Here is a 15,310-nt window from a genome sequence, read left to right on the forward strand (position 1 = left end):
CTGAATCAATTCTGAAGCATTAACCTGATTCGATGCTAGGATGCACTGCAACACTGTTGAATGTGCCATCTTTGGTATGAGATAAAAGTGTGTGTGTGTGTGTGTGTGTGTGTGTGTGTGTGTGTGTGTGTGCGCGCCAAATTTTGACTTGGGTATTTTACATTTTGCCTTGCATTTTAAATTGAACAATGCTACTCTGTTTCCATCCCAGAGGTGATAGGTAAAGCAGTCGCTGTACAGAAGTCTGTAAATCTTGCCTAGAATCCTTTGAGATTAAAGGTGCTATATAAATGTAAGGTGTTACTGTATAATTATTTATCTTCACTTCAGTCAATATTTACTTTACAGGTCAATAATTCGTGGTGTTGACATCAACAGAAGTCAGTATCTGCTTAATGTAAGATTAAATCTGCATGTGACATTTTAGCCTTCAGTAACAGTTTTTATCAAATTGCTTTTACTTAGTCTTTGCAGCCCCATGTTAGAGTATGGGACTCAGTGAGCCTGATGACACTGCAGGTTATTGGCCTCGGCACTTTCGAGCGTGGAGTGGGGTGTCTGGATTTTTCAAAAGCAGTAAGAAAAAAATTGCATTTTTTAAATAATTTACCATACTGTATATATCAGACAGAAACACCTGTAAGTGTTATATGTACTGTGGTTTTCTAGCTGAACTACCTTGGGACTGAAGCATGTTTGGAAAGTTAAATGCATTGCATTAAAACAACTTAGGGCAATGAAAGTAGTTCTAGGAAAATCCCCAGGAAGTTACACATGTAAAATAGTGGCAGCAAAATAGCACAACCAATAAACAGTTTACAAGAAATATGTAGAATAGAAATTGAGAAGTCCGTACTGCATTTCTGTTTCAATACACGTTGAAAGATTTGTTTCTGTGAGGGAGTTCATGAAGATGAATCTTGGCAAGTTCTGATGCAAAGTATTAATTTTCTCCCTGTGTTGTACTAGAGTTTCATCCTAGTACAGGAAACAACAAAAGCCTTGCTTGCACCTCTGTCCACTTAAGAAATAATGTCTTATCAGCTCCTCTTAATGGCAAGCATAAAGGTTTTAAAAATAGACCAAATACAAGCAATCTTGTTATCTAGGCCATCAAAAGTTTGTGACCAAAAAAATTGTTAATAACTTTAAGCAAGCTGTTTCATCTTGTTAATTTTGATTATTATATAAAACAAATATAGATTTTGCTAAAATCATTTGTCCAGCCTGCCCTACATTTTTTTTAATGGAAAAAGTCTTATCAAATCTGCTGAATATGGATAAAATATTAAACTCTGGAATACCTTTTTCATTTCAAAATCATAATTGTGCTTCCCATAAGATTTGCCAAATATGCATACATTAATCATTAGTTTTCCTTAAGTACACCCACCCTGAAAAATTAGTCCAAAGCAGTGATTCTCAAATGGATATTGACCCCACTTGTTGAGAATCAAATACAGTGAATTCTGTGCCCTGTAGATGTGGAAACAAAGGGGAATAGAAGATGTTGCTGTCCTGCTCAATCTGGTATCTCCTCTCCCCATCCCTTCCCACTTTAACACCATCTCTATTCATGGAAGAGGAAGCCAGCTGCCATCACCTGAGAATAGAATACAGTTGGGTTGGGAGGAGAAGGGAGAAGTGCTATCCATAGGAGCTCCTCCTTCTCACCCCACAGCCGACTCTCTCACATTCCAGCCCACTGATCACCCCAGCACTCACATCAGGCCCCATATTTCTGCAAGCAGCCCATGGCAACCAGCCTCCACCCGTCAACAGTCCCTGACCTGCTCTACCTCCTCTCAACTAGTCTTCTGACCCAGTGCCCCATCTGTTTCCATCAGGTTTTCCCCATCCTCAGCAGTTGAAATCAGCTATGGTTTTTTGGCAATTGCACAATTCTTTGTGACTGCAAAAGACTGTGGAATGTGGATAATTCATGGCAAGAAGCCATGCCTAGGTTTTGTATCTTAGCTGGGAAAATTCTGATAAGTACTGAACTAAAAGAATCAGCAACTCCCTGTTCCAAGTAATCTTTCATTCTCTCATCCCATACCTCTTCTTCGGGCAAAGGCCTGTGCAAAAATATAGACCTTTTGGCGTACCTTGCCAGGTCAGTGAGGGAAGTGACTTCTAGAGTCCTGTGTCAGGGTGATTTCTCAGCTGTAGCCAGATCTAAACAAAGTTTGAAAGGGTTTCCAGTAATCAGAAATCCAGAAAATGGAAGAATTTCCGTGTCATAATCCTCTTCAAAGAGGTCATAGCAATAATATGCCAGATTATCAATATTATGAGGCAGTTACTTGAACAGAAGAAATAATAATTGATTGCTTGAGAGATGTTAGCACTTTGTCCTTGCTTAGGGAGGTACCGATTGTGTCTACCAATAATAGAGCCAATGTCCCACCAGCAGGATGTTATTTCTCAAATTGCAGCCCAAAGCTTCCCAATCATTCCGCAGAACCTTACGGAGTGACTCTGGCTGAATCAAAGAAGCTAATCAGAGACGACTTTGTTTAGTTCATAAGAAACAATTCTGTATCAGGGCGAAACAAACACAATCTGACCTGTGAAGTGGATAGAACGTTCCTCATAGTGAGAAGCACTCCTGTGTGTGTGTGTGAGAGAGAGAGAGAGAAGGGGTAGCTCAAATTAATCAGATGGTCTACTAACCAGAATGATTCTTTTAATCGGGACTTCCTAGACGATGATATGCTGGAGAAGTGTGTTTCTTTGCTTCCATCATGGCTATGGCATAAGACTTCAAAATTCTTTGTCATGATTGATAAAAATCACAAAATACAGTTTTTGTCACCAGCTCTGTAGCTCTTCCAGCCTGTTTAATCTGTTGCAGATCATCTGAATACTTAAGTGAACTGCTAAAAAGGTAGGGAGGGAAGGTGTGTGTATGCACCACCACAAGAGTAGATGATGATAAAACATAATCATAAGATCACCCCAGGCTATTAAGATTTGCCCATCTGTTGTACAGTATTCTCCTCCAGAGATTTCAGAAATCTGATTGGTTCCCTTAATCTGAGAGTGGCACAATAAAATAGATTCTCTACCCCAAATGTGGTGCCTAACCTCAAAGTAAATGAAGTTCATGCTCTTACTCTGGCCAAGTATAATCTTTACTCCCCAAGTCACCCGTACTATACCTAAAATAAAATCCAGAGTGCAGCCAGCTTTTGTGTAAATCTGTAAACCACCTGCGACTTTTTTGTGGTTGTTAGAGGCCAGGACATCTTGAGTCAACCAAGAAGAGTCATTGGTCTCATGGACATAATTCACCCAGGATAATTAGCCTCAGTGATTCTAAGACTAAGTTGATTCCATGGTCAAATTTAGGAACTCAGCCTAGATACAGAGGGTGGGCTGTACACAGCTACTTAGTCCCATGTTTATCTTGTTCTATGACACTTACACTAGTTGGCCATGCTGAAACATACCCAATTTTGAGATGATGATCTGCGTTTAAGATTACATGCAGTAAGCACAGCCACTCCACCTCCCCAGCCAGCCTGTGCCTCAGGTTGGATTTAGTGTCTCTTTGGTAATTAGCCCAGATATCTCCTCAGTATCTTTAGTATCACAGCAAGTTTTCAGTCATTCATTCCTTGTATTAAACTGCAGAAGCTGTTGTGGAAGGTCTCTGCCCCAACCAGTGGTCTGCATTCTGAGATAATTCCCCATTTGAAACCAGTGGGGCTGATATCCAATTCCAAACACCTAGTCTAGTCTTCATTGGTTTATTCTTTCATATCTACCATTGTCCATCATTACGGCAATTGAGGGACCTAGGGCTCCAAATTACTTCTTCCCTTCAGGCTTTTCATATTATCATCCAGTGGCAGCATTCTCAACTCTCACATCCATCATAATGTGGTTTTTAAATAAGCACACCTGCCATAAGTGTGTATGCATAAGGACCTCCTGGTAGGGTCCCAAAGATGTCGTCATCTCCTTTTATCCCCAGTTAAAAAAAAAATCCCACAATTAAGAAATTAAATAAATAAAACAGACTAAACTGGTGCTTAGTTATGCTGCTAAAATTAATTATGTTTAAGCTATGCCCTCAAGAAGTGACAAAAAACTTTGCTGTTAAGAATAAATGTTCACCTGCCCCAGCATGTTGTCGAAACAAAGTAGTACAGTTTAAGACAATACCATTATTTCCTCCAGCTCGTTATAGCATACAATTATAGCCCACAGAGCTGTAAAATGCTATTTCAGTGTCATACGTTCATAGTCTCGAAAAGGCCTCTCTTATACCTATAATAGGTTTCTCTCTTATTTTCTAAAAAGTAGAGAAAAATGCCATAAAAAAAAATCTTAGCAGAACAGTAAGGGCCAGCATCCATTTTTGTTAGTGCCATTTTGCAGCTGCAGTTTAGACCAATTAGGGCCATATTTTCAGGTTAGCCATAATCTAACAATAACATAATTTAAAAAAAATAATTTCACATCCCAAACATAGCTGTTATATGGTGCCTTATAGGGACAATAAGCAGGAAATACCCTAGAGCCATATCATTCTACCCACTAATCCCACTAATCCCAATGAGAGCAGCGCATGTAACCAGAGCAAGAATAAGGCCTCTTAGTTTAGTTTTGTACACCTAGCATTCTGTTTCAAATTCAGTTTTAACTGGAAATTGTACTGTCACCTGAAAATTGTCATAATCTGTTAGTGAATGTAGTTAGGACTCTAGGAACCACATTTAAACGAAAAAGAAGGCCCCAAATCTGTTCACCAATGGGTACATAAATGCCTCATTTTTATGTGGTGCTACAATAATAACTCCCCCCAATGTTCATTTGTAAATACTGCATATTTTTGCCCCAAGAATCCTGGGCCTGTCTTTTAAAATTTGGCCCTAACTATGTTTATCGTTGATTCTTTTTATTCAGTAACTTCTTGTTGTGAAACATTTACACTGTTTACAGTATGTAAAACTTAAATGCTAAGTTGCCTGCTACTGCAGAGGGAGAACAGACATTTAAATTTGATACTTAGACGTGCTTTTACTTTGATAATGTAGTCTGTGCTTCAGTTTTCTTATCTGCAAAATGGAGCTTCTAACAGTAATTGCTGTGAGGTCTAAATGTATATATGGCTTTGAAAATATAAAACAAGATATATATGCTATGTGTTAATATTATTGTTACAATTAAAGAAATGAACCAAGAGTTACATGTTCCATATGAAACTGACAAGGAAAATATTTTCGAAATGGGAAGGGACGAGTGTGGTAGATGACAAAACATTTTGTATTTTATGCTTCCAACACAGTATTGCAAACAATAGGGTTAAAAAGGTATTGAAAGGTGGTGATGAGAGGGAGTTGATAATGCCTGCTTTCAAATTCTACCAGAATACCATCTAAAGTGTGGTTCATTTGTTTATTGGGAAATACTAAGCTGAGTTTAGATTTCTCAGTTCCAAGTATAAAGGAAAATATCCAACTATATTAAACTTTTGCTTATTCATATAGACACAGTATTTATTTGTGCATTCTAGTGATTTTGAAATATAGTACTGCTGTGTTTGGTTTTAAATCATACCTTATCCTATTTCAAAATGTGATATGACAGCACTGTCTGTGGCTTTCTTTTTAAAGGATTCAGGTTCTCATTTGTGTGTGATTGATGACTCTAACGAGCACATGTTGACTGTATGGGACTGGCAAAGGAAATCAAAGGTAGCAGAGATAAAGGTAAATAGGACACTTTGCTTAAGCAAATATTCTGAGATATAATTTGTACAGCACATGTGCAGTTTATTCTCATATGGCTTTCTATGTATGTATCTGGTGCACTGAGAGGCACAAATCCAAACAGCATCTTCTATCACCCCAGAAGCCCCAGTGTATAGTATAACTCCACCACACACTATTTGTTATTGATTTTATATATGGGGATTTGAAAATTTGAAAAAAAAATTTTTTTAAGGGTTTCAAGTATAAAGACAATTAAAAGCAAAGTGACTCCTTGGGGGGGAGAAACTTTTTTCATTAACATTTTTTCTCTTTGAAGTACCGGGAAGTTTAAGGGGCCAAAGGATAAATAAAATTTGCAGCTGGTTTTTGAAACTGGTCCTTCTAGGTTTAGCCAAAATCTACAAGCGGGAAGTCTTACTCTTACACTGTGAGCTGCCTGCTGTCTATCAGCAGCTCTCCCATCCTTTGGAAGCCACGATCAGGGCCATGAACATAAGATAAGGATAAGTGGTTTAGAGCTGACGCTATAGCAGCCAAAACTGACTACTGAGAGGGATTTTCTGGCTTCCGGTTCTCTGATATTTTGATTTTGCCATTTGTTTTCATGGAAACTAACGTTGTGTCATCAAGATACAGTTATTTTTGAATATATTACTGTCCTGATTCTGCTTTCACCTTTGTTTTATACTGCTCTAACTCCATTGGTCTTGGTGCAGTTTCTTCTGTTTTATACCAGAATCGGCCCTTAAGTTTTAAAATATTTACCATATGGCACTACAGTATTTTTCTCTTTTCTAACCCTTATTTCCTTCTGAAATGGGAATGAAAAGATAATCTCTAGTTTGAAGTTGCCGCCTGCCTGATGAGATGTACAATATTCATCTATTTATAGCGCTTAAGGTCAGAATATACCATTAAATCTTCTAGTCTGACTTCCTTTACATCACAGGCCATAAAATTTCGCCCTTTTACCCTGTATTGGGCCACAACTAGTGTTTGGCCGTAGCATATCTTCTGGAAAGACATCCAGTCTTGATATGAAAACAACAATAGTTGGAGAATCCATCACTTCTGTAGGTCAGTGGTTTTCCAGTACTGGGTCGCAGAATGTAAAGCACTGGGTCACGGCAGTTCTGGTCAGCACCGCCGACCGGGCCATTAAAAGTCCTGTTGGCGGTGCTGCCCAGCTAAGGCAGGCTAGTCTCTGCCTGTTCTGACACTGTGCTGTGCCCAGGAAGCAGTGAGAAGCAGGTCCAGCTCTGCACACTGCCCGAGCACCGGCTCTACACTCCGCCGCGCAGAGCTACTTGTGCGCCTCTGCCTCGGAGCCAGACCTGCTGCTGGCCTCTTCTGAGGTGCAGCACGGTCCGCGGTGCCAGGACAAGCGGGAAACCTGTCTCTGCACCCCGGCTGCACTGCTGATTGGGAGCCGCCGGAGATAAGCCCGTGCCTGAACTCCTCTTCCCCTACCCCAGCCCTGAGCCACCCCTCAAACCTGGAGCCCCTTCCTGCACCCCAAGCCCTCATCGCTGGCCCCACCCCAGAGCCTGCACCTCCAGCCCAGAACCCTGACCACCTCCCGCACCCCTGCCCCAACCCAGAGTCCCCCCAAACCCAGAGCCCCCTCCTGCAGCCCAAACCCCTCATCCTCAGCCTGTTCCTAGATCTATAGCTTTGCATTTGGCTATATTAAAACACATTTTGTTTGAATGGGCCTAGCTTTCCAAGTATTCCAGATCACTCTGTATGACTGCCCTTGTAACAGGGCAAGCTCCTCTCATTCCCTCACCAACAGTCTCTGGATGTCTGAGTTATTTGTTAACTCTGCCAAGTCACCATCACAACCCCTGTGTACCATTTCTACCTATCCCCTGTCCTTCACTCCTCAGCCCTTTCTCCAGGGAGAGGAAGAGGAAACAATTTTGCCAGCTGAAGAATTTGTTTCCTCTGGGCTCTGCTAGCTCCCCCCCCCACCCCGCCTCTTTCCTTTTGCATTTCCCTCCTGTGCTTTTTAACTGTCCTCCCAGCTAATGCTAGAGTTAGCTCCCTCAGCCCACAGTCTGATTAGGTTTACTCCATTCCTAAGTCAAGTCTTCTCTCAGGTGGGGGGGGGGAGCTAATCGGTGCTTAAGTGACCAGAGTGTTGGGGCAGCTGTTAGCTCTCAGGGCTCTTTCACAGCCCTGTCCGTTGTGTCATCTGCAAATCTTATCACAGTGATTTTATATTTATTTCCAGACCATTGATGAAAATGTTGAATAGTGTCAGGCCTACTGCCGATCTTCGCAGAACGCCATTAGAAACACCCCCATTCAAAGATGGTTTCACACTGACAGCTATTATTTCCAGATATATCAATTAGCCTGGTTCTGAATCCATTAAACATAGGCTTTATTGATATTGTATGGTGCTAACTTTTAATCAGATTTAGGTTAAAACATTATTTTGCTCAGGACTGATGTCAGACTAACTGGCCTGTAGTTACCTAGGTCTTCCTTCTCTCCCTTTTTGAATATTGACGCAACATTAGTAGCCTTCCTGTCTTCTGGAATTTCCCTGGTATTCCAAGATTTATTAAAAATTAACATCAGCAGTTTCAAGTGTTAGTTTAAAAAAACCTCTTTATATTTTATAAATGCTTTTGGTTTCTAAATTCTATAGTACTTCAGTCCTGGAATCTGGTATCTTGAGGGTTTTTTTTTTTATTTGGATGATCATAATTATTTCTTGGAATGCAGGCAAGTTGTGCCCTAGAGTTTCCACTTGGAGCCTGATGCTGCAAGTTGCTGAACCACTTTAAGCAGCCATTGGCTTTAGTGGGAGTTAAAGGTGTTCTGCATCACTCAGGAGGTGCTCTACACCTTTCAGGGTTGGGCCCTAAAATCTAATAGTTATATGGTCTAAAGTTTGTGTGTGCATACATGATTATGTACATACTTGTGTGGTTTCACATTTACAGTGGAATATCATTTAAGTTGCCACAGGTGTCCAACAAAAACCACTATCGTCTTCTAATGACATTGAATAAGAATTTATTAAATACATATGGGGATCGTTGGGATGTCTCATGGGTCCTTATTCAGCAAATCATTTAAGCATATGCTTAAGTCCCATTGAAGTCAATGCTTAAATGCACATACTTTAAGGTAAACAAAGATGTGATTAAGTGCTTTGTTGAATTGGCACCAGAGATTGCCTTCTAAAGGTATTTTCTTGTACAGGTTTCACTGAACTTATTACTAGATAGCAGATGATTATTATCTGAAAAAAATGTTAAAAAAAAATGAATCTGTTGTAAAATATCTTATTAGTAAAATGAAAGATTATTTTAAAATTAATAAAATAATACAATTCGCTTAGCTATTACTATTCAGTAAAGGCACATCCAACTTGTGAAAAGTCCCAGTCTATTTATAGTGTCACAAAGGAGCTATCTTTATTATCTGTGAGTTTTATGTAGTTTTTTCAGAGCAGGGGGGAAGAACCAAAGAGAACTTTTACAGGATTTCAGAAAATGAGTGAACTTAAGCCAAGTGTATTATGATTGGCTGAGTTACCTCTATCATAAATCCATTATCCAAAACAATGAGATGCTCATATGTGTCTTGAAATCAGACAGCAGCAAGTTTTTGTTTATTTCATCCACAGGAGCGGCGCCAGAGTTTCCGGCGCCCTAGGCAGAATTCGGGGGGCGGCATTTTGTGCGCTCCCCACGGGGCGCGCAAGAGCTTCCGGTTCCACTCCCATCGCACCGCCAAAGAAGGACCCTCCGCCGAAATGCCGCAGGTGACAACGGCAGTCATTGAGCTGCTCAATTGCCTGCCGCTGTTTTCCGCGGCACGTTGGCAGAAGGTCCTTCTTCTGCAGCGCGACGGGAGTGGAACCAGAAGCTCCCGTGGGGAGCGCACAAAATGCCGCCCCCCGAATCCTGGCGCCCTAGGCGACTGCCTAGGGTCGCCTAATGGAAACGCCAGCCCTGTTCATCCACAAAAAGTCTCTTGTATTTTTCCTGTTTTCTTTTGCAAAAGGCATTCTTAGAGGGGGGGGGGAAGAATGCTATGCCAAAGGATCATTTCAGATTTAATAAAACCTCTTTCTGGCTAAAAATCTTATGAAATCTTTCAGAAATGTAAAAGACAACAGCAAACTAATATATTTTCTTATCCAAACAGATCTGTCTGTATGTTTTTATATGTATACATTTACACTCACAATATTCTATATACTCTTTTATCTATGTAAAACTGTGTGTGTGTGTGTGTGTGTGTGTGTGTGTGTGTGTGTGTGTGTGTGTGTAAAATAGTAAATTAATATTCATCTGAATAAATATAACATTAAGCTCATGGTTTCTTTTATTATTTCTATAGACTACAAATGAAGTTGTGCTTGCTGTAGAATTCCATCCAACTGAGGCAAACACAATCATAACTTGTGGCAAATCTCACATCTTTTTTTGGACCTGGAGTGGCAATTCACTAGCAAGAAAGCAAGGGATTTTTGGGGTAAGAAATATTTTTGCACTAGGCCAGATTCATAAATGAATACAATTGGAGTCAGTGGAGTTAGCTGCTCATGCCAGCTATGAATTTGGATCACTGTCCTTATTACACGTTGGATGGAGAAATAAATTATGAAAACTAGGAACTATTTTTTACACTTGTGGGTGTGCATGTGTCTGCACAATTATAATCTAATTTCTCTTGCTGTTCCATTTCAGAAATATGAAAAACCCAAATTTGTGCAATGTTTGGCATTTTTGGGGAATGGAGATGTGCTCACTGGAGACTCAGGTGGAATAATGCTTATATGGAGCAAAACTACTGTAGAATCCACACCAGGAAAAGGACCTAAAGGTACAGTACACTCACAGTTAATCTTACAGCATGGTGGTCTGCAGAAGACATACGTACAAAAGATTGTGTTAGGATGACATTTAGAAAAATAAACCTGTCCATAATATGTACAGTGCTTTCTCTTTTGAGTTTTGCAACAGTCATTACAATTGGGCTTGATGTTTAAATTCCATGCCCTGTGGTATGCAGGAGGTCAGACTAGAAGATCATAATGGTCCCTTTTGGTCTATTAATCTGCTTTCTTTTTTATAAAATTGTATTGCATGGTGTTAATTGGTTTGTCTCTTTTGTGTCAGTATGCATATGAAAATGCAATTTCACTCCCAGCTACTGCTAGAATCATTTGTTAAAGGCAGGGAGAAGTGTTCTGTTTTATCTGGAATTGCAGCCATAGAAATGTTTATAATCCTTACTAGAGTGGCAGAACTATAGAGGGGGATATGATAGCTTTACCAGAGGGTCAAACCCTTAGCAAGTGATAAGAATGATTGTCATCACATTGCACCATATGGAATGTGATCGAGAAATTCAGTGGTATAAATGCTCCAGTATGCAAGGGTGCCCAGCCTTTTGGACCCAAATGGCTAAATTGGCTACATGCCAAGACCCCAAGAGATGCTTGTAAATTGCTTATAAATTTGCATAATGATTTGTATTAAAGTATCTATATATGACAATACCATTCGTTTGTATTTGTATCTTCCTTGATAGGAGCCCAATCTTAGACAGTGCTGAGCTTCCACAACTCCCATTGACATGCCCATTGACTTTACACTTTGCTGGAGCTGTTCAGCACCTTGCAGGATTGGGGCCAAAATGAATAGAAATGATTTTGTTTGAATTTCCCAGCAATAAAAATGGTGCAGTTAATCAGACTTGTCCTCACCCTATAGTTTCAGGGAGGCTGCAGGCTCACTTTTTTAGTGCTCCATGGACTACATTTGGCTCTTGACACATCCATTGTGAAACCTTTAAAGTCTCAAATGAATATCCATCATAAAGAAAGCTTATATTAACAGGACCTGTATGTAATGAAAAAAGTGTAGTACAGAAGTGTAGGAGTTACCCAAATAATAATAGTTTCTAACTAAGCAGGTGCTCAAATCCTGACACTAAAATATACTTTAAATCCCATTTGATTTGGCATTTGGGTTGAACTTGTTTTTAGGGTGAGCTTTTTGTTCAATTAAAATAAAAGAAGAAAAATGAATTGCTACTAGACATATGCAGAACTGGCACTGTTGAGCCCTCAGGTAGCTTTTAAAGTCAAGGATAATTATTTTACTTGGCAGCTATTTCAAACACTCTGTTTTCCTGGCATACCAGTTTAAGTCAGTCATGTAAGAAGCAAATCTTTAACTGCAAATCTATTTTTGTAGGTAAATCTAAATCTGTTTTTTTTTTTAAAAAAACAAACACTAATTGAAATGGAAAAATAATTAAGAAAATATTAAATGTTTAGTTCATTTTATAACGTCTGTGCAAATAACTTTTGCCATGATCATCTTAAAAAGTTTTTGCCCATGATGGCTGGAGTATTTCATGCATGGGCTTAATTGCTGTTTTTTTGTTTGTTTTTTTTAGTTAGTGTACCATGTTGGATTGGTGATGGGCTTTTACCTAGGACCCCCTTCATCTCCCCCCCCCACACACACACACTTTTTTTTGTTTTGTTTTGGTGGGGTGTGAAACCAGATTTTAAAAACCTGGTAAATTGCACCCTACAGACAGTTAAGTAAAGTTGATATCCTCTGCTTTTCTTAGTTTTTAAGAAAGTATTTGAAGCTCTAGAACAGGGGTAGGCAACCTATGGCACACGTGCCGAAGGTGGCACGCGAGCTGATTTTCAGCAGCACTCACACTGCCCAGATCTTGGCCGCCGGTTGCGGGGGCTCTGCATTTTAATTTAATTTTTAAAAGAAGCTTCTTAAACATTTTAAAAACCTTATTTACTTTACATACAATAATAGTTTAGTTATATATTATAGACTTAGAGAAAGAGACCTTCTAAAAATGTTAAAATGCATTACTGGCATGCGAAACCTTAAATCAGACTGAATAAATGAAGACTCGTCACAGCACTTCTGACAGGTTGCTGAACCCTGCTCTAGAAACTTGTCTTTTTATATTGCTTCATATAGGAGGTGGCAATTCCCATCTTTTTGAGCATCTGTGCTCAAAATATAGTCTTTGAGTAAATATAATCGCACAGTAACTGTCAACTATATCCAAGACCATTTTTTCTTGTTTTTTTGTATTTTGAAAACATTTTTGTGAGAAAAGTGTTCACATCGGTAATTGAAAGGCTTCATAGCATTTTCGACTGCATCATAGGTGAAATTAATCAGGAAAAATCAACTAGGCCTACAAAGTTCCAAATACTTCTATATATCTGACACAGTCTCCTCTCGCAGACATCTAGAAAATGTAGCCATTTTGCACTGACCCATATGTAACAATTTGAAATTGGCAGATGTGCTCTTTGTGCCTTGCCTAGCCTTCAGGCTAAGGGTTTATTTTAAGAAGTGCTCACATAAGAGTATGTTATACATCTGTGCGTAAGGCAACATCATATAACAGCAAACATTTAAGAGAAACCTAATTCTTCAGAAGTGAATAACATTCTTCTGGAGGTTAGCATCTAGTGATTAGAGGATGGGACTGGAGATTGGGAGTTCTGAGTCTTATCCTAGCTGTGCCGCTGAGTGACCTTAAGTTACTCAGGTCAACATTTTCAAACTGGTGTGCCTAAAGTTAAAACTATATTTAGGAATATTTTCAAAAAAGTGGTCTAAATAAAGTGGGAACTGTGGGTGACCAGCATCTCTGAAAATCAGCCCAACTTCATTTAGGTGTTTGATTTTAGGAATCAGAGTTTGAAAATGTTAACCGTTGTGCCTCATTTTCCCCCTTTTGCAAAGTAATTCCTTACCTCCCACTGTATAGATAAGCATTATGCAATGCTACTAAACATTGGCCAAAATTTCCAAACTTAGGTGCTTGATGTTAGACTCCTAATCTATATATTTAGACACATAAATAGCAATGGCCTAATTTTCCAAGATGCCAAGCGCCAATAAATCCCGTGGGTGCTCAGTACCTTTGAAAATCAGTCCAATTTAGCAGGGTACTTATGCCCACTTCGCATGGCATATATCAGTATCAAAGTGGCTCTTGATTCAGTCTTTAGGTCAGCACTTTGGTTCACCCAGAAAGGATTTGGTGTTCCAGATATTCTGCTGAATCTGGTGCATGATCTTCATACCGGTACCAGTGAAAGAGTGCACGTAGGTCCACAGCTTTTGCCATGTTTCTGCCCAACCTCAGTTGTGCAGCAGGAATTCATTCTTGCCCCAGTACTATTCTGTTTAGCTGTCGATTGGATATTTGGATTTTCCGCCCCACATGTCAGAAACAAGATTAGTCAAGAAGTGTTCACCAACCAAAACTATACTGACGATGCTGCTCTGATTTTGGAGAAGTCAGAAAATTTCAACTCCACCCACTAAGGTCTACAAGATGCCACCCACACTACAGGATTGTCTCATGCCAGAAGATCAGGGTCCAGAACCTTGGAGCTGGGCCACCAGAACTCACAGTGCAAGTGGGATCAAATACCGTGGAGAGCACTGATGAGTTCATCTATGTAGGCATCAAGCAGAGTTCAAACAGACACAGCAAACCAGATGTTCTTCGAGAATAGGTGTCACCGCCTCCTGCATGAAGTCCATGTCTTGCTTACAGACGCAAAAACATCTTTGCGGTGAGACAGAGTTCGGGATCTATCAAACCTGTGTACTACCTGTATTGTCATATGGGTTGGAAACCTGAACACTCTTACAGGCAGACGTGGAGCAGCAGACACATTTCATGTGCACTGTCAGCACCAAATCCTGTGCATAAAGTGGTATGACTTTGTGCCAAATGTCATAAGCTCAGTGATTTGGCCTTCTTTCAGTCACTCATTATATTCAAAAGTGGCATTGCATGCTCTTTGGCCATGTCAAACAAAAACACCCAAGCACAATGGGTTCTCAAACTCTACATCGATGCACAAAGGAGTGCATGCCCTGACCCTACCTGGCATCACCCACAGTGCTGCTCCAGAGATTTGTGGATTCATAGGATTGAGCCTGGCCTGTGAACTTCACTACACAATGCCTGGTGTTACACCGTCAACCGTGGTCACTCTGGCTAGTGCAATGGTCATTGGTAGGCTTAAGCATGTTTGATTATTTGATATGCAGGTTCCTAACTTTAAATGGAACTACTATTAAAGTTGGGCACATGCTTCAATAACTTACTGAACTGCGGCCTAAATGTGGACTTTGGAGCCTTACTTTAAGCAGCCCTTTTTCAAAAATCTCGGCCCCAATTCTGAACATTTTAACCATTATTATTACTTATTACTGTTGTCTCCCTAATTTAGTAAATTAGATAAAATTGCACATTAGAAAGTTATGAACTATAGCTACTAAAGTTAATTTATAAAGTAATCATACTACCATTTTTTGGTGAATTCTTAGACTCTTCTGTTTGAAGAAGGCATGCAGGCACAGCTGGAAAATGAGAATTCTCCTCTTTTTTCTGCTTTCACTGTGCCTTTTTAACTATCCAGTCCTATTCATCCTACCTTCACCAGGATCTTAGGAGGTAGATCCTTTGCTTGGAGCACCTTTTGATTGAATTTTAAAATAGATCATAACTGATACATTGAAAGTTTTAGGTGAACC

At 39.8% G+C, this 15,310-nt stretch overlaps 1 protein-coding gene across 4 annotated transcripts in view; it reads left to right on the forward strand.

Annotated features, from left to right (window-relative positions):
* The window catches only part of EML4 (EMAP like 4), a 259,496-nt gene that overhangs the window by 199,791 nt on the left and 44,395 nt on the right, over window positions 1–15,310 (forward strand). For all 4 annotated transcript variants that reach the window (XM_045009994.1, XM_045009992.1, XM_045009993.1 and 1 more), the window contains 4 exons: window positions 466–576; window positions 5,628–5,723; window positions 10,092–10,226; window positions 10,442–10,577. In XM_045009994.1, coding sequence (XP_044865929.1) covers window positions 466–576; window positions 5,628–5,723; window positions 10,092–10,226; window positions 10,442–10,577 — 478 coding nt within the window. The remainder of the gene's footprint in view (window positions 1–465; window positions 577–5,627; window positions 5,724–10,091; window positions 10,227–10,441; window positions 10,578–15,310) is intronic.

Source organism: Mauremys mutica, chromosome 3, assembly GCF_020497125.1.
Source record: "Mauremys mutica isolate MM-2020 ecotype Southern chromosome 3, ASM2049712v1, whole genome shotgun sequence".
Taxonomy (NCBI): domain Eukaryota; kingdom Metazoa; phylum Chordata; order Testudines; family Geoemydidae; genus Mauremys; species Mauremys mutica.